The sequence below is a fragment of the Nyctibius grandis genome, chromosome 2 (assembly GCF_013368605.1).
Source record: "Nyctibius grandis isolate bNycGra1 chromosome 2, bNycGra1.pri, whole genome shotgun sequence".
NCBI lineage: Eukaryota > Metazoa > Chordata > Aves > Nyctibiiformes > Nyctibiidae > Nyctibius > Nyctibius grandis.
The window spans coordinates 95703041-95730397 of NC_090659.1; the positions used below are offsets into that span (position 1 = coordinate 95703041).

The 27357-nt window shown below is 38.0% G+C and overlaps 1 protein-coding gene across 1 annotated transcript in view; it reads right to left on the minus strand.

Moving 5' to 3' along the window:
* Positions 1–3401: 3401 nt before the first annotated feature.
* KPNA3 (karyopherin subunit alpha 3) overlaps positions 3402–27357 on the minus strand; it is a 55746-nt gene continuing 31790 nt past the window's right edge. The window contains exons 3-17 of the mRNA XM_068419977.1: positions 24301–24390; positions 24068–24097; positions 23921–23973; positions 23740–23835; positions 21341–21426; positions 18291–18377; positions 17728–17897; positions 14891–14935; positions 12180–12311; positions 10877–11005; positions 8949–9053; positions 8753–8824; positions 8493–8655; positions 7445–7539; positions 3402–5982 (exon numbers count right to left, since the gene is read on the minus strand). Coding sequence (XP_068276078.1) covers positions 5884–5982; positions 7445–7539; positions 8493–8655; positions 8753–8824; positions 8949–9053; positions 10877–11005; positions 12180–12311; positions 14891–14935; positions 17728–17897; positions 18291–18377; positions 21341–21426; positions 23740–23835; positions 23921–23973; positions 24068–24097; positions 24301–24390 — 1452 coding nt within the window. The 3' untranslated portion in view covers positions 3402–5883. The remainder of the gene's footprint in view (positions 5983–7444; positions 7540–8492; positions 8656–8752; positions 8825–8948; positions 9054–10876; positions 11006–12179; positions 12312–14890; positions 14936–17727; positions 17898–18290; positions 18378–21340; positions 21427–23739; positions 23836–23920; positions 23974–24067; positions 24098–24300; positions 24391–27357) is intronic.

Below are 27357 nucleotides of genomic sequence, written 5' to 3' on the forward strand. Positions count from 1 at the left end.
GCTCCCCTAAAAACACCTCCCTGGGTATCGATAGCCATGCAAAGCTCAGTGCAGACTTGGCTCCGTGCTGCTGACACCAGCAGTTTGATAGCAAGGAGAGGAGGAACACGGTCCTGCTGCAGAAGCAATATGCCACCTTGCTAAATACTCCCCTTGGACTGCGCCCCTTACTCAGCAAAGGGTTAAACATTTCAGCACAGAGCCCTGAAACGCTGAGATTACAGACAGGCCTGGAAGTATTATTGCTAAGTGTCTGACACAGTGTTTGCACATCCAGCTCCTTCTAAGTGTTCACAAATGAGCCCTTTCGAAGGAAATTTTTCCATGCGAGACACAGGCATCAGCACATGTTTTAGCAGCATTTCACCCATTTTTGTTCACTTCCAAACATGGAGAAAAAAAATGGGGTTTTAACCTCTTATTATTAATTTTTATTTTTAATATTTGTTCTAAACCAGTAAAGGCAATGGCTCAGAGAAGTGAAACATGACAGGGATCGAGTGATGCCCAAACTGGAAACTACCTTTTTTTGACAAAGCTACACATTTTTGGAAAGGTTTGTATGTGTTTGATTTAAACATGAGAATTTGATGAGTCCAAAGACTCTCCCTACAAAAACATTTAATTCCCTGAGATTTCCTATGTGGTGCCGTGCTTAAAACAACAAAAACCAAGACCACACAAACCCTTCCCAGAGAACTAATGTCAAATACTCTCACAATTACAGGGATGGGGCCAGACGACACTGCAGTTGTTTCTCCCGTAAGCTAGGGTCAAGGAGAACAGACAGACTTTATCCCTTATTTTCAGTATTATAAAATGCAGGCAGTATCTAGATTTCAGGGAGCCCCCCCAGGATGCAGAAGGACAAAATGCAGGGAAACCAGCTGTAAACTACATCAAACAGAAAGGAACAATGATGAGCCTAATCCCAGGGCACGAGGTGCAGCTTCTCTAAGCATCTCCCTGCACAAACCTAGAACTGAACTTAGTGAAGCCACTGGGAAAATATTTCAGTTTCACCCTCCCTTTTCCTTTACGTACAGAGGATTTGTGTGTGGGGATCACTTGGCTCCATGAGGTACGGTAAAAAAAAAAATACAACGGGGAAAAAAAGCCACTAAAGATGATCAGCTTGCGAATAGTTATGATGCAGACATGAGCTCCCTCACGCTTCATTTCAGCACATTAGAAAGATTCAACCACCACCGTCTTCTGCAGGACCCCATTTAGTAAAGAGGACAGTTAGTCCATCTTCCGCATCCTCTTGTGTCCCTGAGCCCTACTTAATGTACACTGAGCAAACTGAAAACTCGCTCCCTCCTGCAGCTCCCGCACTGTGTCCAGGGAAGGGCCTTCCTGCAGGGTATCTAAATCCTTTACAAAATTTTTCCTCCAAGCTTGCGTGGTGACATTCGCCCTATTTTACTGCTGACGTGTGAAGGCAGAGAGCAGTAAAGACTTTAGCCTTCATTTCAAAACACAAGAATCATGGTTTTAATATTCTTAGGTGTGATACACAAGGCCGTAATGTCCTCAACATACTTTTTTAAACTAAGGCTGGAGAAAACCAACCCCTACACATTCCTTTATAAAGCTGTATGCTGCTCAAGAAAGGTTTATCACAACCACCTTTGAAAAGGAAGCTGCTTGTGCTGCTGCAGCAGCAGCTGGAGACCTCTGGGTCTAAGCCAGCAGCACAGATCAGACCTGCCCATTACCGCTCCTGTGGCAGGACAACATACACACAAACCAGCATCGGGAAAATGCAAAGCTGCTCCAGTTCCTAACTCCACATCTTAACACGAGGTTATTTTCCTGAGAAGTCTGAAGTAACGTACCACCCTGGAGCAGACCCGAGCAGCTCAGGCAGTTACGGCTCACTCTGCCACGGAGAGACAGCAGCAATCATGACAACACCCTGCAACAAAATCTTCCACGGCTTTGCCTGTTGGAGCCCACAGTTTTCTGCTGTTTTTTCCTTTTCTTCTTGAAAAGTGCTTCCTAATGGCTTGGCTTGGCATAATTTGTTGTCCTACATAGGTTTGAATAGAAGCATAATTATGTCACAAAAGTATTTTTTATGCAACAAAATAGAAGGAACACAACGTAACTAGGCTGCTTTGGTAGAAAAGACTAGTTTGAAACACGCTTAGAATCCAGAAGGCATTATAGATCAGATTAGAATAACAAAATGGGCCTGAACTACCCTTCAGTCCACTGAGATTGTAAGAATTTTTTTAAAACTACGCCTGTCAGTGGATCTTCTTACTCATTTCTCTGTTCAGCAGATCAAGCAAACAGAATGGAAGTGTCCATATTTTTAGAAGTATGGGGAACATTAAGATACCCTCTAGGTTTTATTCTTTTAAATGAGATGTCCTGTAAAATAATCCATTCTTTATTCCATTGTAATGTCTTTCAAGTCATCCAGGCAGGACCTGCTGGATGACTAACAGGTTGCAAAAAACCCACACAAGAGTTTAATTTTGTCAACTGAAAGATGAAGGAACCAAAGAGATGAAACTGCTTTTGGAAATGGGTCTTCGGTTCATTTGAGATCTTCATCCTTTACATCCCCACAGAAGAGCATTTGCAAAGATTTAAATAAGGCACTGGAAATGCATCTCCATCATCAACCTACCAGGGGTTTCTCAATCACCCGACTGACATGGAGCAAGGATGGCAAAGCCACAGCTGCAGAGTTCCAGGCACCTCTCAAGCAGTTCAAGTTTTTCTCCACTGGTGCTGTCACGTAATTAAAGCAGGACTGTACTAATTAGGGGGCTGCTGGACAATGCAAATCTCTGACTTGGCTCCAATCTATCCCTGAGCAGCACCCCAAAGAGGTCACTTGTGCCTGAGGTGAGGGACACTGGCCATCCCTCCCAGCTATGGAGAGTGATGGGGAGGCTAGTCTCCTCTCCTGGTGCATAGCCCCTTCCAAGGCACTCCGGGCAGAAGGAGCAGGGCCTGCTTGTACAGCATCCTGAGCTTAAAATTAGTGCTGATTCAGCAATCAGAGCCTACCACTGTGAACCTATAAAGGATGCTTCTGGAGGTAGGAACAGACTGTAAAAGTTCCTTGACACTATGGTGCACCTTCCAGCCTTTAAACTGAAGTCATGATTTAATATAGTTAACACGGATCAGCTGCAGCCCACTTACCACAGCCTCCTGTACATGTCTGGATAACATCTCCTTAAAAAGTGTAAAACTGTGTATTGGAACAGTATCCAAAGTTTCAGAGATGACTGCATTAGCTTACTTTATCCATTCTTGTAACGTACTTTGAACACTGATGTGGAGTTCTGCTAACTAATATCTTGTCAAAGACAAAAACCCCTAAGTCAATCCATGAAGACTAAGCAGTTTTATAATCTTCAAAATAAGTTCTTGAATTTTTTGTAGTATTTGATAGCAGCTTTTTATTGGTTACAAAACCTAAGCCCATATACAAAATTAGGAACACATTTAGATGCCTCTTTGAAAGAACGTTTTAGTCTATTTTAACTGATAGTTTAAAAAAATAATAAAAACAATGCAATTTTAAACACTGTTCTGAAAACGTAAAAGTGCAGCAATATACTTTGTTTCCTTTTATTAACTATGAAATGGTGCAATCCCAATCAAAAGCTGATAAGGTCACAACAGAAAGAACTGAGCAAACGCTTTGTCCTGCCTTACCCAGTTCTCCGATGTTCACTTTTAAAGTAATGCATTGAGTGCAAGAAAAGGATCAAATCTTCACAGTAGTGGAAAACTGTTGTTTCAATATCAATTTGTATGTCATCTCTAGGATAATAGTGAGCGCAGGCTGAACAGGGTATCCGTCAGTCTATATGGCATATAGGGAGACTAAATTGAATTAAAAGGGGGGGGAAATGTTTGTTCACAATAACATCTGCTGGAACTCTAATTTCACAAAAACTTTGTGACCTTACCTAACTTTGACTTTTTATTATTTAGTTTTTTAGCGAACACCACACAGTTTCAAGATTTTAGACTATAGTGTGTGAATAGGATGCAGTTACCATATGAAGCTTCAACTCAACTTCTGGGAAAAGAAAAAAGGCACAATGAACTTCAACTCAATTTTATGTGCACAAGAGTTGAAAAATCTGAGCCACCTTAAAGAGAAATTGATTCTAAAATTTATAAAACCTATAAATAATCAGAGGCCAAACCACTATATTAAAACAGATTATCTAGCAAGTAAAAATCTTGCAGTTTAAACATACACTTGTATCCAGCTGAGATACAAGACAACTCACTCTTTAAAGTGGCTCCACCTTGGCAGATATATATTTAATGAATGCACACCTGCTACGCGTTGGTTCATCAGTGGAAAAACAGCTGATCCACAAAGCTCTGATGGCACCTGTCCTTATCTTCATCACAGTAAATACAACCCACATCCAAGAACTAAATTAGTTTAGATTTTTCTATCCCTTCACATCAATGCATTGGGAAATTACACCCAGTAAACAACAGCAACAAAACCAGTTTGTGTGATAGCTTACAGAATTTCAAAATCACCGATCTTCACCCCAGCAATACCGAAATCCCTTTGAAAACAACTGGGTCAGACGATTTCCAAAAGCAATGGCCTCACATACCTTATGTAAAGTTATTTTATGTGCGCTGCACGTCAGGTTTATGCTGAATAACGGCAGCTTCCATACAGCCTCACACATCAACCAGTTTGTATCTTTTTTAATCATGTGAATAAGATTTGAGACTAATTTCTGAATTACTCTTCCAATACTCCAAGAATGAAGCTTTTATGACGCTTCTAAGTAGTTGCTGGTTTGTTGCCAACCACATCATCATAAGCACTGGTTACTAAATAAAAAATAGTTTAAGACTAAATTACAGTAAACATGAAAGCTCCACAGTTTAAACCCAATATAAATCAACCATATCCAATTATCAATTTAAAACAAAGTATGTTGACTACTGAAAGTTGAAAGCAAGATTCTTTTTAACTAATACATTTTTGGACAGATTTTTTTTTTTTTCCTACAGTCTGGGACTCTTGCTTTCAGCTTAAACAGAAGTTCAAGTCCATAACAGGTTGTAGCTCAGGTAAAATACCATGCACAGCATTTGATTACTTCAAAACAGCAGGAACACACAGGCTGAAGTGAGTGGTCAAATAGGGCTCGCTGTTCTCAAAAATTAGGTATAATGGCAAAAGCTTTACCAGTCCAAATCTACAGTTCATTCTCCAAACCTGGTTTCTGAGGCAGTTAATGAACACACATCAATTACCGATAGCTGAAGTAGTTTTTTTTGTTTGTTTTAAACTTAAGTGTTTAATCAATTGCCAAGTGTTTTTTTTAAGTTACTTTTATTTCAGTTTCACCAATGAAATTCATTTGGCTTGCATTTTTTAATCTATTCTTCCACATAAAGTATATGAAAATATGTTTGTGGAGGACGATGATGGAGGCTCAGAGCAAACTGAGCTCCTGTAAAGTCTTCCAGAATGTACACATCATACCAAAGTGTCTTGATCCACAGCGCACCATTTTCCAAAGAAGCTACTTTTCCGTGGAAAGCCAATGTGCCACCACTATGGAATATTCTTAACAAAACTGCAGATTGCGGTTGTCAGCATGTGGCACCAGGAAAAAGGCAAAAAAAGGTAGTTGGGACTGTTAAAAAGAATTCTGAAACAGTTTAAGAGATCATGCATATGCATTTACAGTCCATGTGATAGTGACGTTTGGCAACTGCAAAGTGACCGATACATGGCTTGCTTTAGAAGCATCAAAACGAAGAGGCATGTGTGTCTTGGAGCCTTTTGTTTCTTCACTTGGTAGCCATCTGGTGGTGCTTCATACTGGTGTGGGACAGAGAAGCTGCACTTTTTTGAACTTAAAAATTAAATTCTTTTGTTTGAAGGTTGGCTGTTGGGTCAAAGTTGTAAGTACCTCCTTGAGTGGCTTCAGGAATGAGACTGGGATCTTCATCGATCTATAAAATACAACAACAAAAATACATAAGAGGCCAATTCCCTGCACAATTCTGTACACATAGAAGAGATCCACAAATGTTCATCTTTCCTTTTTTTTTAAAAAATATTATTGCAAAAAAATTGTATCAGTTTTCCCAATTCAATTCCTTAAATATGTTTAAAAAGAACAAAACATCAACTCTGTCCTAATACCATTAGGGAAACAGAAAATTAATGGTTAGAGACTGGCTTGCTGCTTGGTTAAAGCCGTTGCTATTTTAGCTGTGCAATTTCATTTTCAATGCTGACTTTTAATACTTCTGCAGTTGGCTAATCACAAGTTGTGGGTTCCAAAATTAGTTTTGTGCTTTCTCTATTTTCTTTCAATATGAAAATCATGTTTATCAGCAGGTGATAGAAATACTTCTATAAAGTTTAAAAGAGTACTCAGTATCTCCTATCAGAATCTGAAGGATTTAGAATTACTCATTTCAGAGTGGTTTTATATAGCTCTCCTAAGTGCAACCTGAAATATTTTTTTTAACCGAAAGTACTTCATTACTCTATCCATACAGAATGAAAGGCACCAGTATCCAACTTCACCCAGCTTCCTCACAGCTGTTCAAGTTTAGGTATTTACTGCCTCTAGGAACAGCAAATAACAGGTCAGTAGCCTCAATACGCACAAGTTCATTCTTATCACATATCTTAACTTCTGGTGACTAACTTTGCAGTCACATGAAGGGTCCATGAAATGAAAATTAAAGAGTCCTAAAGTTAGAGTTGGTATCTGGAGAGTTAGATTTAAGAGAAGAAGAACTAAAGACATAGCTCTGCTAGGCTGCAGAACTGCACACATCCTGGATGGCCTAGAAAAGGCAATTATTATTCATCTTCAAATTGCTCACTGAAGTGCTTCTGAGGGACTCGCAAGCAGCCAGTAGCAGGAAGAGCTAGAACTCGAAGGGTCAAAATATCTAATCAGGGTGCAACAAAATATCAGATGGTCTAGATCAGTCAGTTGCAGAAAATGTCATGGTTTTGATGACTCTTTTCAATGCAGCACCCAGATCAAGAATTAACAGAGCTGAAATATAGTCATCTATCTGAAAGAACGGATCTACCTCCCCATTCCAAAGACTGATGTATGAAAAAGTAAAAAGGAGAGCCAGAGAACTGTTTAGATTCTAATCACAAGTAATTACATGTCAATTGACATGTCTGGGTGACAAAATTAGGTCAGCGTCAATCAATTTACTATGCAAAAACAGCGCAGTCATCTTGACGTTGCTGAAGAAAATTCTTGGTATTGAGAAACTCTTCAAAGGCTTTCAATTAAAGGAAGCTGTACTGAAAAAGGAGCAGGAAAACCGACTTCCCAGATAACCTATGTTCATGACAATTGGTACTGAGGAACAATGACAATGTACTTACTAAGCTAACAGCACAGCACATACACTCTCCAATCTTTAGCATACTTACATCATCACCAGAGAAATACTGATCTATTATTTCAAATGCTAGTTTATAAATGTCTTCATTCTCATGCTGTTGCAAGGCTTCGATTTTCTCTAACCCTGGATAAAAGAAAATGGAGAAGAGTTTTATAAATTTAAATTGAAGTGAATTACTGACTATTTTGAAAAAAAAACTAAACTAAGAAAAATAATGAAACATAACTATGGAAACATACTAGAAAAGATGTAGCTCAGTTTGCAAATATTGTCTAACACAATAGGTATCTTTGTCTCTTAAGATGGAAAAAAAAGTAGTCTGTGAACCTTTGCATGCCATGGAACATTCCATTTTATGAAGAAGGAATAATAGAATCTTCTCTCTTTTTAGACAAAACTACATACAGAGTACGTACTACATACATAAGCTTCTACACAGTTTTTGCTCCAGTCACTGTGCTTTCTGTATATCACCAAAAGGAAGTGGTTTCATTTGTGTGTTGCATGTGAGTTTAAAACAACAAGGCAACAAAGTCTGAAACCAAGAGCAGCTTAAAACCCTAGTTCCATTTTCAAACTGGATATGGTATAATACAAGGGAAAAACTTCCAGTATGGTAAGTTCTCAAACATCCCTTTACTGCTAGCATTACATTAATTAGCACGTGTTAAAACTTGGATTGCAAGATCCAAAAGCCTGAATCCTCTCATCCTGCTTTGTTCTGTAATGAAATTATGATCCTAATAACTGCTTCCAATGCAATAAACTAAAGCAAGAACTCTGTGTTTTACCACAGAACGAATTATATGCAATAATTAAATGAAGTACAATTCTCATTTAAACCTAAAAATATACCTAAGCTACAGAAAGCTCCTTCAATGATTGCCTCCAATATGATAATTCCTAAACTGAACTAAACAGAAAAAAAATGTCCTTTCTCTCATTACAAAAGTCTCACTTGCTTATTCAAATAGCCCACGGTAAAGAAATGCTGTAATAAATATCAACAGCAGCAAAGGGAAGACAAATTAATATCCAGCAAATTAAATTTTTTAAAAAGCCTAATAAGCGCTTACCTCCACACTCTTCTATAATTTCAGCTATTGTGCTAGCCTCATCACCAGCCATTATCAGGATGTTTTTCAGACCATCCAGCACCACCTGTACCACTTGAGAATCCTTTACTGAGAGTAGATTGCAGAATGGTGGGATTACGTTCTGCTGTACAAGGTATTCAACCTAAATAATGAAAAAAACATGCTTTCAACATTGTGCTTCCTACAAATGGCAGCATGTGCAACATTTTAGTGACAATTTCAAATCCCACTACACATACCTGATCTTTTCTCCCACTTATTGTCAAATTGCTAATTGCCCAAGCAGCTTCCTTTTGTGTTCCAAAGTCCCCCTGAAAAACAAAATTAAAATCAGCATGGAAACATCTGTCAAGCTTATTATTAAAAATCACAGGCTCCTCGTGTCCGATTTATAAAAAGAGGATGACAACTTGCATAGCTGATAGTTTGACTGACCTTAGCCAGCTGGTGTATGATCATAGGGATTAGCCCAGCATCTATTACAGCCTGAACTTGTTGCTGGTTTCCTGCTGTGATATTGGAAAGGAACCAAACTGCTTCCTACAATTGGACAAAATAAAAAAGCAAAACACTTTTAAAAAATAGTCAATAGATGAAAAAAAAAACCCACCCCCATCAAACAAAACAACCTCAAAACCTAAAATCATACCATGACCAATCACTAAACAGAGCCTCCAGGTTTCCTCCCCAACAGCACTTTTAGCACACAAACTTTTATTGCACTATGAAAGCCAAGCATGCAGGGGATCAATGTAAAACTGATATGATTAATTCATAGGGCCAAATTATTACTCAGACAAGGAATGTCTCCATACACTGGGAGCAATACCGACTTAAACCTTATATCTACTTTGCACTGCTGGAGTCACAGCCATGTTTTAAACTTGAGATCAGTTTTGCAAAGAAAATAGGAAAACTGGTAAAACCTCATATAACAAAGGACTTATCCTGCAATATTTGACTTAACAGCTCAGTAGTAGCTTTAGGTGCTGATACAAGGAAGGCCAACTCCAGCTCCTGTTTTCTTCCTGAAACATGAAGTGAAGCTCAGAAAGCTCATTCAAGGCCTCCCATTAAGTATCGGACAGGACTCTCAGTCCTAACACCCCACTCAGCAGTTATGTCCTTCAGGTGGTTCATCAGCATAGCTAACATCTATCTAATGGCAGTTACAAATTCCTGGTTACAAAGGGGGATACTTGTCAAGGCAATCCAGAACATCTTAAAAAGGCTCCAATCTTAAGTAATAAACAAACAGATGTGGCAAGCAGCCAATTATGAAGTACTTCAGGAAAAAAACGTAATGGGCTCCAATTTTTAGGGGTGTGTATCTGGCTTTTATTTGTTTTTGCCCCTCACAACATACACTCAAAATTCAAAGCATTCATAGACTCCCCTTACACAAAAATAATTCTTTTCTTGGCATTCAAAAGGAACTCTTCACCATTCTTTTCTGACAGCTAGAAGGGCAGGCGGAAACAAATCATGGCAGTTTGAACTGTCAAAGGTAACTTCTTCAGAGCTCTTGGCAGTTGACGAGGCCTGAAGAAACAGAGATTCCTCACAAATAGTCTTCCCCTCAATGGTACACTAAATGAGGGAATCGTGTAAGCTAAACAAAAAAGCCTTCCCCTCAGCCAGCCCCATCTTTGCGGTGGAAGATGGCTTGATGATTAAAAAAAACATGCAAATAACATGACATGGTTTAGTGGTGGACTTGTCAGTGTTAGGTTAACAGTTGGACTTGATGATCTTAAAGGTCCTTTCCAATCCAAACGATTCCATGATTCTATGAAATACAGCTGTGAAAAAGAGGGCACTGATCACTTTGATCTAACTCCCCCTATTCTATCCAGTCCTTGCAGCAGTGAAGTTACCTCTGCCAAAAGGAAGAAAAGGAAATGCAGGGACCGTTTTCAGAAAAGGACAGTGGTACCCCCTACTTCCTTTAAGGTGAAGATGGACAAGAGAACAAACTCCACTACGAAAAGGTGGAGTGGAAAAACTAGATCAGTCTTACTCAACTCACTGGACTCAACCAAAAGTAACACTCTTTAGTTATGAAAAACTAGAATTCAAGTTAGTCAGTTACTCACTTTGCAAATGAAAAAAAGGTCTCATTCTCCAATGCAAATTCCATCAGTCCTCCCAAAAAGCAACAGGCACCAACACCAATGCATGGATCCTCACTATGGCTGTTTAGCATTAGCCCTAATTGAACACCAGCCTCAAAGGCTGTGTCTTTACACGAAATTGCTCACATGCCAGAAATAACAGCCATAAGAAGTTCTTCTGTAATAATCTACAGACTACTGCTTTATTTCTTAAACAAAAAAATTAAGTTAGGAAGAAACAAATCATACCTTGTTTATCTTTTCTTTTGGATGCGTCAGGAGATTTGGGAAATAAGACAAAACATCACAATTGAGAACAACTTGTGTCTGTTCATCAGTACCAGTTACTATGTTGCCTACTGCTCTCAGTGCTGCTGTCTGAATATCCAAAGTGGGAAGGAAAAAAAAATGCATGTTAAAGACATTACTGTTACTTATGCTAAAACAAAGATCATTTCAAGACGTCTCTTTATAAAAATACTTTGCAAAATAGAATTTAGCACTTCATCCTCTGAGCTACAGCCCAAAAACGTGTACTGTGTCATCAAAACAGAAACACACAGCAAAGCATTTTACTGAATAGATGCACTGCAGCTCAACTCAAAAAGTGCAAAGAGAATATTAAAACAATAGAAGAGTTAATTTATCATGTATCTGATCTGAGTTACAATTATATTAACTGTTTCTAGGCTCTAACTATGTCTGCCAAGGTTGCTTACTTCTCCATTCAGCTCTTCACTACAGAATTAAAAAACCCACGACTACTTTTCTTCTTATTGACTCTCAGTTGACCTTCAGAAATGGACTTTTATATCTTTATGTATTGGTCAGTAAATGCTTTACAAGTGACAGAATACTGGAGAGACTCCTTTTCATCAAGTGAACTGGTCTGACAAATTTCAAGACAGCCAAGTCTCATCCAAAGTACAAACTAAAGAAACACAACAAATGCACAGATATGTAAAAAAAGCTCCCAATTATAACGGTTGGTTTATAAAAATCAAGCACACATTAACTAATTTTAGTTTCCCTTTGTCTTTGTAATTAATCAAACAAGCTCAGTTAACCTAATGTTTTGTAGCTAATTAGAAATTCACTTTACTAAGTAAAGGACTCAGCATCTTCAAATATTTTAACATTCAAAAGGTCCCAAAATATTAACTGATTTCCATGAGCTATTCAGACAGAATATGCACAACCATGTAAGCAGCAACAGAAAAGAGTGCATATAACTTGAATTCTGGAAAATGCAAAATCCGTTGTCATTAAATATTTTAGGACTACAAAAGGAAGGTGCCCCTGGTAATCACACAATGGAAGTTAATGTTTAACCTGTCACTTTACTTAAAACCATTAGAACTGTTTTGTTTCAGTTTTTTTTCATTTTAATAATCTTCTTTCCCCAGTGTAGGTAACATTTTTTGTTCAGTTTTACCTGCAAAAGTGTAGTTATAAATGCTCATCTCAGTACTCCACTAATAAATACCCTAAGGCACATTTTTCAGAAAATCACTTACAAAGGACTTTTCAATAGCAACAGAACCAGACTTACTTGAACTTTAACCTCCTGATGACTCAGAAGGGGAACTAGAAAAGGTACAACTCCTGAATCAATCACCATTTGTATCTGTTCATTTCCACCATCTGTTAAGTAGGACAAAGCCCAAACAGTGTCCACAAGAATCTACAAATTGGAAAGAACACGGTTTATACATTGAACAGTAAAATCCATATAATGGAGGCTTAATTTAGTGATCAACATTCCACATGTCTCGGGGGGTAAAAAAAAAAAAAAAAAGAGCATTCAATTTAGTTACAGGAAAAACTCAAAAATTATGATGAGACCTAAGTAGTAAAATGTTAGATTATTATGTACAACTATGAAAACTGGGGCCATTTGTTCCATAATAATAATTTCTGTATGTTCTCTCTTAAAATTTTTTTTAATTAAATACCACATTTTGGGGCATAAAGTGACAGCATACATGATCTCACAAAGGTAAACTGTTGGGCTTGATTTGCATTTCAAAGATAGACAACCAGTTCAGATAAGTAGTTGTGCTACTAACTTTCTGAAGAAAATACCAGCCTCCTAGCACCACTGCTATAATTTGTTAGCTGTGCTCTCTTTTGATTACAGAATACATAATAAGTTCCCTTAGTCTCTAATCAATCTACCTACCCCTTAGCATTTCTGATCCATAGTGCAGTTCTGAAGTGAAACTGCAAACTATTCTGGATGTATGCCTTTTTCTGCCTTCATATTAAGATTAAAATCCACAGCAAAGGAAAGGAGTTCTTATACCAACTAAAGGACTAGCAACTATTGTAAGGTGGCAACTGTTCAAGCAAAGCAAAAACCCATAGAGAAATGACCATCATGCAGGGCAATCTTAGTATCTTAAAGAAAACAATGTCACTGATGACTTGATAAGGATGATTTGAGAGCCCTCAAGAAAAGAAAGGTACAAAAGTTACAGCCATTGAAAGGTAGTATCTGAAGCAGAAACAAAGCCAGCAGAAAGAGGGATATCGCATCGCTTAGAGATGATGTTAGGAACTGCAGGAAGAGAAATCTGGACCCCACTGAGGACATCACTAGTTGAGGTACCTAGGTCTATTCTACTTTTAAAAAAGATACGCTTTTAAAATTTCCAGCTGTTAAGATAGCTAAATACTACAGTTCTGAAACATAGGAAGGACTTTAAAGTCCTGACCCACAGGCTGCTTCTACCCAGCTCCACGGACCAGACAGCACAGACCTAATGCTTTCTTGACACAGCCTGCTGCTGCCCTCACCTGCTAATGCCACGGGGACAGCAGAATGTGCTGCAGTGGAGCCAGTATCGCAGCAGAAGCAGTGAGAGATGGTGCCTCACCAGTTTGCTGCCCCACAGACCTGTTGGTGATGAGAGTAGCAGCCGCCAGAAGCGCTTACAGGACTGTTGGCTGAGCTACCTGCATCACTGACTCATCTCCAAATATAGGTTTGCTGCTCCAGTACAGAGAGGCTGGGACCAAACTGGTACCTCCAAACTAGCACCTGACTCTCAGGATCAAAAAGACAGGCACCCTAATTGAGATCAATCAAAACGTGGCATCACATAGTCTCATATCTACTTCAAGAAGCGCTCACACAATCATTGCTTGCAGAAGCTTTCAAATTTGGCAGGGAATAAAAGCCCATAGGTTAGAAGTATGATTGGTTTTGCTATGAATTTCCATTCAGGTTTGTCCAAATTACGAATTGGAAAGTCACCACGTGCTGTCTCCCACTCACATTACACTGGGAAAACCCTGGCAAAATCCCAGATTAAACTGTCTGCAAGTATTTTATGGAGCCAAGCCCACTCCACCATTAAAAGAGCAGCAGAAACACCACAACCACATCGTGGAATTAACGAAAGACAGTTCCACCAGCCTTATGCTCTATCCCCAAACCCACCACAAGGGCTCAATTCCTGGTTCCCTACCTTGAAGGATCACTACAGGGAGCAAGAGTCAATGACATTACAAAGTCCTGACAGAAGGAGGAGAAGAGCAGCTCAGTATCCCTTAGTTACATAGATCTTTGTTCCTTAAGTCCCAACACAGGACTTCAGGAAGTAAGTCCACCCCTCTAGGACTTTACTCAGAAAATACATGTAAACCCATGGATCAGGAATGTGGGAAGTACTGAAGGTCTAATATTAAAAACCTGAAGAAAAGTTGTCAAAGGTGCCACAAAACAATAGTTTATTGCTGTTTATTTAAGTATATTTTTGTATGTGATTTCCTTAGTTAAACAGGTTGCAAAGTCAGGCACCCAACAGGTTACAAAAGTCAGATTTACCCATATGATCACAATACTTGATTGGACTGATATGTAGAATTAGATATATTTTTTCTATACATGCATTATATATCATCTATGCAAAATTATAAATTGGGGCAGAATTAAAGTCAAGCTGATGGTAAAGCTGGCACTTTAAATTTCTAGTGTTCAATTTCGCAAGACGGGATTTTTTTTTTAATGTAGTTTCTCATCTAAAGGATAAAAAAAACTTTTAGAAAGGATATTTCAGAAATGGTGTTTGCACTTTCCTTTTCATGCTCTGAATGACTGCAATTATATTAATCTTCATAGTTAATTGTGCATTTACTACTTAATTATACATAAATAAACACACAAAACCAAGTTTGCCCCTTAAACACAGTCTTGTAGCATTTTCTCTCAAGGGAAAACAAAAAATCTAAATATCTAAAACTTTAGAAATTACTTACGTTTATATCTGTATGGTAAATGAGAACACACAATGCTGGCAAAATCTGAAAAGAAGTTCATCAGTCATTACAGTAGAATAAAATTGTCTGTACAATCATGAATTCAAGTACTGCAGTCACAAAGCTTAGCTTAAGACTGCATTAACATTGCATTCACACACTTTCCAGCAGCTGGTCATTCTCAAAGTATGTATAAAAATATATCTATTATATTTTAAATTTGTAAAAATACAAGACAGTACTATACTTCAAAGACACATAGGAGCAGACTATATTTTGAGGGAAAACAAGAAAACAACCAAGACATCCCCCTGCTATTTCGGAAGCTTTGTTACCACACAATACAATAAAAATCATTAGCCTAATATCAATATATAAAAACCTCTTGGATTAAAGTCAAATTTTATTTTTGTAATCACATATGGAGAAAATATAAAATTGAGCCATGATAAGACTCCCTAGAACAAGGGGTTTTATTTGGTAAAGTAGTACTTGTAGAAGTTTCCCTGTTCTCTGCTTCATTTTAAAAATTTCATTAAAGTTTAGTTGCTAACAATATTATACTTCACATGGCTTTAAAAACTGTATCTATACTTCGGAATTTATCTTCAAATTAAGAACTTTACGTACATTACAACTAGAGTTCTAGTCAAATAGCATCACTTTACTAGCTGTGCCTACCACATTTGCTCTGTTCACCAGTTTAAAAGGATTTTCAGATGCTTCTCTGCTCAAGTCGGGATGTGACATTGCATGTTCACAGCTAGTCGAAACACAAACTACGCTACAGTCACTAGTTTAGAAAAAAATCATAGAAAATCATAGAATGGTTTGGGTTGGAGGATACCTTAAAGATCATCTAGTTCCAACCCCCCTGGCCACAGGCAGGGACACCTTCCTCTAGACCAGGTTGCTCAAAGCCTCATCCAACCTGGCCTTAAACACTGCCAGGGAGGGGGCACCCACAGCTTCTCTGGGCAGCCTGTGCCAGTGTCTCACCACCCTCACAGTCAAGAATTTATTCCTAATATCTAATCTAAATCTACCCTCTTTCAGTTTAAAACCATTCCCCCCTCATCCTGTCACTACTTGCCCTTGTAAAAAGTCCCTCTCCAGCTTTCCTGTAGGCCCCCTTCAGGTACTGGAAGGCTGCTAGAAGGTCTCCCTGGAGCCTTCTCTTCTCCAGGCTGAACAACCCCAAATCTCTCAGCCTCTCTTCATAGGAGAGGTGCTCCAGCCCTCTCATCATCTTCGTGGCCCTCCTCTGGACTCGTTCCAACAGCTCCATGTCCTTCTTATGTTGGACCCCCCAGAGCTGGATGAAGTACTCCAGGTGGGGTCTCACAAGAGCAGAGTAAAGGGGCAGAATCACCTCCCTCGACCTGCTGGCCACGCTGCTTTTGATGCAGCCCAGGGTACAGTTGGCCTTCTGGGCTGCAAGCACACACTGCTGGCTCATCTTGAGCTTCTCATCAACCATCACCCCCAAGTCCTTCTCCTCAGGGCTGCTCTCAATCCATTCTCTGCCCAGCCTGTATTTGTGCTTGGGAGTGCCCCAACCCACATGCACGACTTTGCACTTGGCCTTGTTGAACTTCATGCGGTTTGCACAGGCCCAGCTCTCAAGCCTGTCAAGGTCCCTCTGGATGGCATCCCTTCCCTCCAGCGTGTCGACCACACCGCACAGCTTGGTGTCGTCAGCAAACTTGCTGAGGGCGCACTCAATCCCACCGTCCATGTTGCCAACAAAGATGTTAAACAGGACCGGTCCCAATACCGACCCCTGAGGAATGTCACTCGTCACTGGTGTCCACTTGGACATCGAGCCATTGACCGTAACTCTTTGAGTGCGACCATCCAGCCAATTCTTTATCCACCAAGTGGTCCATCCGTCAAGTCCATGTATCTCCAATTTAGAGACAAGGATGTCGTGTGGGACAGTGTCAAATGCTTTGCACAAGTCCAGGTAGATGACATCAGTTGCTCTTCCCCTATCCACCAGTGCTGTAACCCCGTCATAGGCGGCCACCAAATTTGTCAGACATGATTTGCCCTTAGTGAAGCCATATTGGCTGTCACCAACCACCTCCTTAATTTCCATGTGCCTCAGTATAGTTTCCAAGAGGATCTGCTCCATGATCTTGCCAGGCACAGAGGTGAGACTGACTGGTAGTTCCCCGAGGCTTCCTTTTTCCCCTTCTTGAAGATGGGGGTTATGCTTCCCCTTTTCCACTCAGTGGGAACTTCCCCAGACTGCCATGACTTCTCAAAAACGATGGATAGCGGCTTAGCAACTTCATCCGCCACTTCCCTCAGGACCCGTGGATGCACCTCATCAGTTCCCATGGACTGGTGCACCTTCAGGTTCCTTAGGTGGTCTCGAACCTGATCTTCTACAGCGGGCGGTTCTTCATCCTTCCAGTCCCTGCCTCTACCTACTGCAACTTGGGTGGTGAGGCTAGAGTTTACCTGCATTTCCTCTTACTGAAAATAATTACATTTGAATACTTCTAGACACAGTATCACGTTTGTAGCCTTTTTTTAATAAAAACATGAAATGCTGAGTATGTTAACACTTTCTAGTGTGGTAATTTTTTGTTGTGCCCATTTTAACATATGGCTCAACAGTCTTTAGTCTTACTCAGTTTCAGATGTTACAAATACTTTTATTATAGCTTTAGTAAGAAGCATCAAATTGGTCTAATTACTTCATTTAACAACCGGTAAGTGGCACAAAGTGGCAAAAAACATGCATTAATTCATAGTATGACAATGTAAAACATTTGGCCTCTAGCCCAGAGTATAAAAAATTATCTGTCTCATAATTCTTTATTTACCTCCTGAACTGTCTCCATAGGCGGTGGGGGGTCCTTATTCCTGCAGAGATTTACAATGACCCATGTGACGTTCCGAAGGAAGGTGATGGGAATGGAGGGATTGATGAAGGACAGAAGAGGTTTGACAACTCCCAGTGATATGACATAATCTCTACACTGAGGACCATCACCTACAGAAATGAAAATTGTTGTAAAAGAAATTACATTAAAAATGGAAAATCTTGAAATGTATGCAATGACATGTTGGGATACTGAAATTCTATGTTTCCTCACCAATACTCTACTACTAAAAGGTTGTGTTCAATTAAATATACATACATACAGATATGTATGCATATTTTACGAGACAAAATTTATCCTGTTAATATTTTGTGTAGCAAGTGATACTACTCCTTAGAAAAAAAAACAGGATGTACATATGTTATTCTGGCCACATGAAAAATTATATTAAGCCACAGAATTTAGAGGAAACATAGTCTCATATGATAATGCTAATGTTCAAAAAGTCAAATTCTAAAATGAAACGCTCCCTGAATTCAAATCATTACAACAAGAAGAGTTACCTATAATATTTCCGAGAGCCCAGACAGCTTGCTCACAAACATTCTGGTGTGGTGAATGAAGTAGTCTCAAGAAGAGGGGTACTGCATCTGCAGAATGCAAAGATGAGATTCGGTTTTACTGGAACATGGTATATGCACAATACTTTCATTGATTAATATAAAACACTTTTGCTACCATGCCTTGTACTAAGATACATGTTTCTATTATGAAGAACATACAAAACCTCAGTTAAACATTTCTATACATATCCAGAGAGGGAGAAAAAAATAGATTTGAGAACAAGCAACTATTAAAACAATGCTCCCCACATTTAAACATTTCCCCTTGTTTCTCAAAGTGATGTGCAAGAGCCTCAAGTATGTAGGCGCTAGGTTTAATATCTTGGTAATTCAGATTTTCCAGTTATCCAAGATTACAATACGTACCAGGAAGATGACATGCCTACTTGTGCAAACGTGCTTCAAATCTTGACTTTAAGAAAATAGCTTCCTCCCAAGAGGTGGCTATAGTTAGTTTCCATATGCAGTGAAGATTTACATCCATCTGCCAGTCCTAAGACATGTTTTAATTTGCTCTTATATAACAGATGCAACATAGCGGATTAAGGAAGTGGTACTGATTTTAGATATCAGTCCCTGCTGAATTAAACAAATTCAATAGAGCGAAGAAACCATCCCTCTACTATTCCCATGCACTACTTCCCTTCATACAGTATATACTGTCTGAAAGACAGTAATTCTTGCAGCAATTTTTAAAATCTATATATGATCACAGTCATCCTATAGTCTTTCTGAGAAAAGTAAAACAGATCATTTTACATAGTGTTGAAGGAAAGAATATTTTTCTTGTAGGAATAGCTTCAGAAATTAAAAAAAAAATGCAACACAATTTGTGAGCAACTGTGAATCAATATTCTGTTCATAATTTAACATGTGATAATAAGCCAAAACCCCCTGATGTATTTTCCTGAAAAATACAGGGCGATGAAGAATAAAGACAACCTAAAATTCCTTCCCCGCCCTAGATGAGTAATTCAGCAATTGCCTACAACTGACAAGTTAGGAGGGACAGCAACACACCGTTGCTTAAGAACACTCTCTCTGTTCTTGTAACAACCATCCCACTTCCATTAGCTCAAGTGGAATATTCTAGCTTCCTTCTCAGTGATTACTGAGATCACACTTCAGCCATATGTGTATTCAACATATTTCAGAGAGGACCTTCAAGTATGTAGTTTATGTTAGATTGTAATCCTGGTATGCTTTCAAAAGCACGAATGAAATCATTTCATATCAGCACTCAGGCAGGAGGACAGTCTGAGAAAGTGCGAGTTGCAGGTTATCTGATCTACTGCTCTCAAAAAATTAAATACTTCTGCTCCAAATTGGCTCCTGCCAAGATCTATTCTGTGCGTGTAGTACTTCTCTTTTGCTGGGCCCTCCAACTGCCATCTGTCCCTCTCGATTGCAGGAGGCCATCTTCTTTTGTATTTAGGCTGCAACAGCCTCTTCTACACCTGCAAGGGCCTATCGCTTTGTTTCCTCAAACCATCCCTTATCGAAAGGGAGTTGGGCGGCTGTTTTTCCTTAGTCATCTCCCAGTCAAAGCAGCAAGACTTTTAGTCTAAACTTCTTCCATTTTCTCTTCAGGATTAAATCTCGGAAAATGCTTTTTGTGTCTTTAAAGTCGTTTTATCACATTTTCTTCTTTTCAAGCATTAGTTAAAGAGATTTTGGGAGAGACATATCCCATCCTGAACTTTTAGTAATTGTTCAGGTAACAGCACTGCTTTTAGTTGTGCTGTACATATTTCCAGTCTCATTTTCATTTTTACTTTAAGGTTTTTTCCAGATTTTTTTCTGCAAAGCTAATACTATAAACAGCCTTTTAATTACATTCATTCATTCAAATATGATAACATTGTGGGACTTGAAAAAGGAAGAAAACAATGATTAACCAGTGAACAAGTTGGGAAGGATAAAAAAAACTTGGGAATAGATTTTCAAAGATATTTAGACACCAGAAAAGCAATCTGAAAACAGAAGTGCCCAAATCACGTCAGGATTTTTTGAAACAAATTCAAGATGTTTATTTTTTTTTTAGAAGGCTTTGGATTTTTATCCAAAGCTCATTGTGACAAGCATTCTTGTTCTATTGATCCAATATCTTATCTATGTAGAATCTAACAATTAGTGAGACATTTTATTAGCTATTAAAGCATACAAAACAGCATTTTGATTTGAAATGCAGGTTCATACACTTAAAAAAAAAAAAAAATCAAATAACTACGTCACTATTTTCCCATATAAAAACACTGAATATGAATAAGCCAAGACAATTTATTTTATAATTGCTTATCTATAGTCTCCCTTTTAACGACAAAATGTTGTATTTAGCATAAAGGTGATTGGTTTAAGATAAGCGTGTTGATACATAAAAGCTATATATATAATCCTGAAAAATTAATTTGAATAATTTATCTTCAATTAAGTGCAGAGTTAATATTTCTCTTTTTATAATGGAAGTCTTACTGGCTGGTTAAGCAAGAAATGAAGGCTGCACAACAAACACGGTGTGTATAGGAGACACTAATCATATGGTGAAGGAAAGGATGGTAATTTTCTTAACTGTCTTTAAATGGGCAACCTTACATAACTATATGTATTTAACAACTTTAATAACATTTATGAACATACCTTTGAGGCAGAAAGAATTACTTCCTAACATAAGTTTTAGCCATAGGGGAATTAATGGTAAATCAACCCAAGAATTAGAAAGGACTAACATTTTTTTGTCATACTCGTTATATCATCTGTCATTCTCTATCTTCTTTATGGGAAATTCAGGTCTGGGATCCTTAATATTAATTGTTAGTGACAAACAGATCAATGTTTAAGAGCAAATATAGAATTTTTTTGAGAAAGAGGACAGACGTGCATTTATTATTTTAATGGTTTTGATAACAAATGACATTTGTTATCCAAATATCCCCTTTTCCCTTTTACCCAAAATATCCACCACCCTGCAAAAAACAAATTGTAATACTTACTAGACTGTACAACAGCTTGAGTCTGTGCAGAAGTGCCTGATGCTATGTTAGTCAATGCCCATGCAGCTTCAAATTGTAATGAAGGACTGTAATGAAATAATTTTATAGTAATAAGTTGAAACATGATCTGCAGATTATTTTATGGTTCATTTCAGCATTACTAGCTGTATCCACTCTGAGACACTCTACATTTTAGCAGCGCCACCTGGCTAAAAGTTTTAAAAAAAACCCTCTAAGCCTGGACATTTCAGAGGAAAAGCTATAAGAAAAAAAACTTTTACAGATGATCTTTTGTAAACCACCCATCATTCTGACTTCATATTAGTAATAAAAAAAAAATAAAAGCAGTAATACTTTTTGAAGCACATACCAACCAGTGAAGCTGACCACCACTTTAGTCAAAACAATTATCTCCAATATGAAAGATTTCTAGCACCCCTCCTCAAAAAATTTAATTATGCCTCTCTAATGGGTAAGAGAGACCTCTCCACATCCAACTTACCCAAACAGGATTCATATTTAGTGAAGAAAGTGCAACTGTTTTGCTGCCATTAGTAGTTCTCAATAAATTAACCATGTCTGACCATAACTAGTAAAAACTTGGCCCTTCTATCATTACATCCCAGATCAAGTGTAAGCTGGTATGACATTTTTCTGCTCCATCACAGACAAGGGAAAGATCTAGCATCAGTATCAAAAGACAGCATCATACCTGTATTAAAACTGACTTATTAAATGCAGATAAAATTAGGTACAAATATTACGAAAGCTGGGGGAACATATCTTCCAAGGTGTCTGTCAACTGTTGTCTATGCCAAAGAGAAGTTTAATAAAACAGTTTGCATGAAAACTGTTGTTCAAGAAAATGCTAGAGGTTAAGAGTTCTAAAAGCTATAAAAGAGTTTACAGCTTACAGTGGTTAGTATAACAGTAAGGTGTCTGGCTTTGGGAGGAGCAGAGAATATTTACTGTTAGGTGACTATTTTTAATTTCTGTGCTTTTTGGGGTCTTTATCAATTATGTTTTGTATATAGCCATAGCACCTGCTTCCTTTAAGCTTTTTTTCTACATTTGTTTCCAAAGCATTTTAAGCTTTTGTTGGGGATGAGTCTGGAAAATAATTAGATAGGAGGGCCCAAGATGTGTAAATAAGGATTTGTAAAAACAAATAGTACCTGTCAGTATCTATCTATAAACCTTTACATTCTAGGGTCAAATGCATTAAAATTCTAGTTTTAGGTCAGTCCTTCTTTTCTTCCTCTTGTGATAAGCTTTCAGTTATAACATGAACAGCTTTAACAATCTGTTACACAAAGTCTTTGCAGAATTTACCTCTACTAAATATTATATGGCAAACACAATTAAAAGGGCTGCTTAAGAAAATGTGGAGTTCAATTTCAAAAGGCTTATTAAACATTTACAAAGGTAAATCATACAAAAGCTAGACAGAAAATTCAAATTAAAAGAATTTTCACAGCACTGAACCACCTACTTCTAGAGCAGACAGGCACTCATGACCCATTTTAAAATGCTGTCCTGATTTGAACATTACTGCCAGCTGCCTTCTAAGCAACTATTTTGTTAAACAAGCTAGAAACAAAGCTACTCACGCTTCATGTTTTTGCAACCACCAGATTATACCCAAAATGCCAATTTGCATTTTTGAAGTTTCTAGCCCTCGTGGCTGCAGAAATAACCTTGAAAATGGAAATACTGCAAATGTATTTATGGCTGCCTGAGACCAAAGATAGTCTAAAACATTTACCTCAAATAGGTTAATCCCCATCTATCTAAATAAGGGGCTCACAGATGGTGGAATACGGCATTTTTCTCATATGTCCTTAAATTCTTGCAACTACATGCTCAATGTTCTCTACCTCCATTACTGAAGACCCTGTTTTCCAACAAAGAATCATCACCCAGAGCATGCTCACTGTGCTGTACCATCACATGACGGAGCAGCACAGACCCAGAAGGAAACCCACCTTGCAGTGAGAATGCAAGAAGCTAGAAACTTAAGCTAATAACCTTAATGAAAGAGACGTGTATTCTAGCAAAGAGAAGAGCATGTCCTCTGCCTTCACACAAATACATACAGTTAGTCTGAGTCAAGTTTCTTAAAAACAGTTAACAAAAAAAGTCTGAAATATTCAAAACCAATGAGAAATTTAGTAAGGTTTTCTTCATTAGCTGGATATGGTCATGCAAGCTCTACAAGCTAAAATGACATTTCAGTGGCAGATAAATACTCCTGGAGAATTTTTGGTTTATCATGATGGAATGTGATCACCGTGTCAGATTATATGGTGCTATGAATCCTCAGTTTCATGTGAAATAATTAGATGGTTTTTTGGATGCAGATTTTCAGTAAGGGTGAACATTTTTAAAAGTATACTTACTTATCATCCCTTTCTAGGCATTTTACCAGAATTGGTAAAATTCCTGATTTTATTAAGTCATCAATAGGTGGATTTCTGTCACTGGATAGGAGTTTTCTGTGAAATTAAATGTAAAAGTAAAATAAGTAACTTTCATCATGAAAAATGCATAGGAAATCCATTTCTGTGCCTTTATTTTTACCTTGCAGCTTGGACAGCACTCAGTTGGATCACTGGGTTGTCACTTGTGGCGTTCTGGAAAAAGCAAACAAACAAACAAAACCAGTACAACCTAAAAACGCACAGAACATGCACTTCTAATAAAAAAAAAAAGTTAAATGTAACATACCTGCAGTATAGCTTCTAGTGTTACGTTTTGCTTGAAAAGAAAAAAAGAGTTTTAGTAATTTTGTTGCTAAATCATATTCTGTTAAAACATTTAATACAATCAAACGAATTTTAACAGCATATCAGTTCATAATTTTGCTTTCAACTAACTGCAAGACTTTCAGTGTTGAAGTAAAAACAGAATCCATTTTTTGAGACACCACTAAAGTTTTAAAAATAATTCAAGGAACTTACTGCTTTGAAGTCAGCATCAACATCAGAATCTTCTAAACTTTCTTCTTGGGGAACATTTCTTTTTTTCAAAAGATGTTCATCTCTTTTGTTCTGTAAAGGAATGATGAAAAATAAAGACACTTAATGCTTATTAGTACAGGATGAAGCTGTAATGGCCCCTTTCAAAATTAAAGTTTAGGTAAGACTGCTTTCACAAAGGCATTTGTAACTGCAAATAGAACTTACAGTATTTCAGCTGTAAGAATCTAGCAGCTTGCTGATCACAGACAGAACTATGACAATCCATGACATTTGAATGAATTAAAACTAGCAGTTTGGGGATCAATTTTCTAACAGACATTTACAATACACATAGATCTGCATGACATTAATGTTTAGCCACACATAAATTATTTTCCAGTGTAAGATTAGTTTGCAGCTAAACCTACTTCAAAGTTCCTGGTTATATGTATTTTCAGCTTGTGTGTAAAGCAGCATGCTCTGTGTACACTGACACTTGTAATATTTCCCACTCACAGTTAGCCTAATTTCAGACTTAAAGCACCCTCCAGCCTTAGCTCCTTTAAGGAATTACTGAAGAAGAAATTACTTTTTCAGTGGTTAAGTACCCATTTAACATTTCTACCTTGCTTAATTAGAATAATTGAACACCTAAATTAAAAAGAAAGGAATCAAAATCATCAATTGTAACTGTATCTAAATGCACTTTTTTACAAATTTAGAATGTCTTAAAAGTGTTATTCCAAAAGTATGGAGCGGTCTTTTCTAAATTTTAGACTTTATCTTTTGTTTGCTATGTCTAGAGGTACACAGATAGAAAAGGGCAATGAAAGATGACGATGCAGCATGTATATCTGAACACCTTTTTATTGTTTATTTTTTTTAATTATTAATCATTAAGATTTGAATCTCTAAGGAAGCAAAGCGTTGAAAAGGTGTAACAAACAGCTATAACACCTAAACCAACTCTATTATAATAGCAAGGAAAGGCAGGCTTTTCAGTCTCCAACCAATTATCTGATAACCAAACAGTACTGACTATAGAGATTGTATTATATCATCCTTTGCTTGTAGTACATAAAAAAGCCTCCAAACAGAACCATGCTTTGAAGGAGTCACCAGTATTTTATTTTATTATATTTTAGAAAAAACAGCAATCTCGGGTCCAAAATTTCTGGGACTTGCTTACTTTTTAGACATTTTAAAAATAATTTAAAACAACTTTTCCAGCCTCAGTCTGAAAGGCTCCCAAGCAATACATTAAAATTTTTTTTTCAGATAAGAGAACACTAAAACAATAAACAAGCACCAGAATTAAACAGCCCTTTAAAGCAGAAGATAACATTCCACAAACTTAGCATAGTTTAATTTTTGTCAAGTACTAAGCACAGAAACTAAATCCCCAAAGAACGCACAAGATCACCTAGATTAGCTACGGCAGCCTCTCCAGAGCCGTGCAGTAATGCCAGCACACTCGGAGCACATCCATACAGACAAGCACTAAAGGTATTTCGTTGTCAAGCTTTTTTAGAGATAAGGAAGATGGAAACGAGCAGGCAGCTAAATGCTGAGAAAATACTGTTACACAAACTGCATCAGGCAGGTATACACTGAAGGACGCATTCACCATGAAGACCTACAATATATTTCTCTTATTTTTCCACACTAAGTACTTGGCACTGCCATTTTAAGTAAAGAGCAAACATCATTCAACCCCAGTCAATCTGGCTTTGCTCAAGTGCAGTTACTTTTCCTACTGGTTGTCTAAACCATAGCCTATGCTTTGGCAACTGCAGGGACCGGACCCAATTTCCAGAGGCTTTCTCCACACGCAAGTCAGCTCGCTTCAGTGCACAGCTACTACACACATCTCTACGTGGAGGAAGAGCCTCCTTCCTGTCTCAGGATGAACTGCTGGCTCTTACAGGATCAGCTGTGCTGTTACGGTAAAACAAGCCAATCCTGGGAGAAGGGATTGAAGCTGAAGGAATGTCCTGATGTCTTCAGTCCTACTGTCCTTCTCTTCCCACCCAGAGGTACCATCACAGTTCATGGCGGTGAGTCCACACATGTATGAATGTACAGGGAGATATATTTAGTTATGAGTGTGGCAGACACTGGCCCAGCAGACATTCCCTGTCTGCAGAAAAGGTGCAGCCTGAGGGAACTGGGGTCTTAGTGCAGAACTGTTGCCAACTGTCTGCTGGAGCAAGTTAAATGTTTCATATTAAATCACATACTGGGAAGGATCCAGGTTACTTCTCATTGGCAGCAAACTACTGTGGTACAAGGCAGGTTTTTCTGATTCTGTTCCTCCTACAACTATTTGGTTGGATTTTCTACATGTCATGCTCAAAAAATTCAGGGAAAGAGTCTTGGCAGGGTTTTTCTAAAATATGTTTGATGTAAGAATTTGTACCACACTGATTCACCTGGTGGTATCTACTTGTTTTTCAAACAAATTATTTGGTATCAGTGGTGCTCAACTATTGTTTTGCAAGATCTTGCAATAAAGATAGGTGGTATTTACTTTTAAATTTCTGAATCTGAAAAAGCCTTTTAGATCCAGGCGTCTTGCAAATTTTTTGATTCAAAAGATGATTAAATACCTAGAACAGTCAAGAATTTAGCAAACAATGTATTTTTATTGAACTTACTGAAAAGAAAACTCTAGTTAGTAAATGCCACATTATCTCATTTGTTATTTTCAGGTTTCTTCTGTCAGTAAAAAAAAAAAAAAATATAAAGCTTTTTGAGAGCTCAAACAGTAGATTCTCCCATTTAGATGTTTCACATCACTGTATTAGCAGATTCCCCCACGGTTGAATCCTCTGACCTTAAGGAACTGTCCTTATCTTTGGGGAGAGAAACTGGTACACCACCATTCCACATTGCTCCCCACAAAAGCATCTACGCTGGCACAGAATGGATGCACCTCAGAGACCTTTGACTGAAATTCCTCCAAAACGCAGAGGGTATGCAAGAGCCATTTAAAGTCACATTACGTCACTCCTGTTGTAAGTGGAAACTTAAATAAGGCCAGAGTCTTCTCAACTG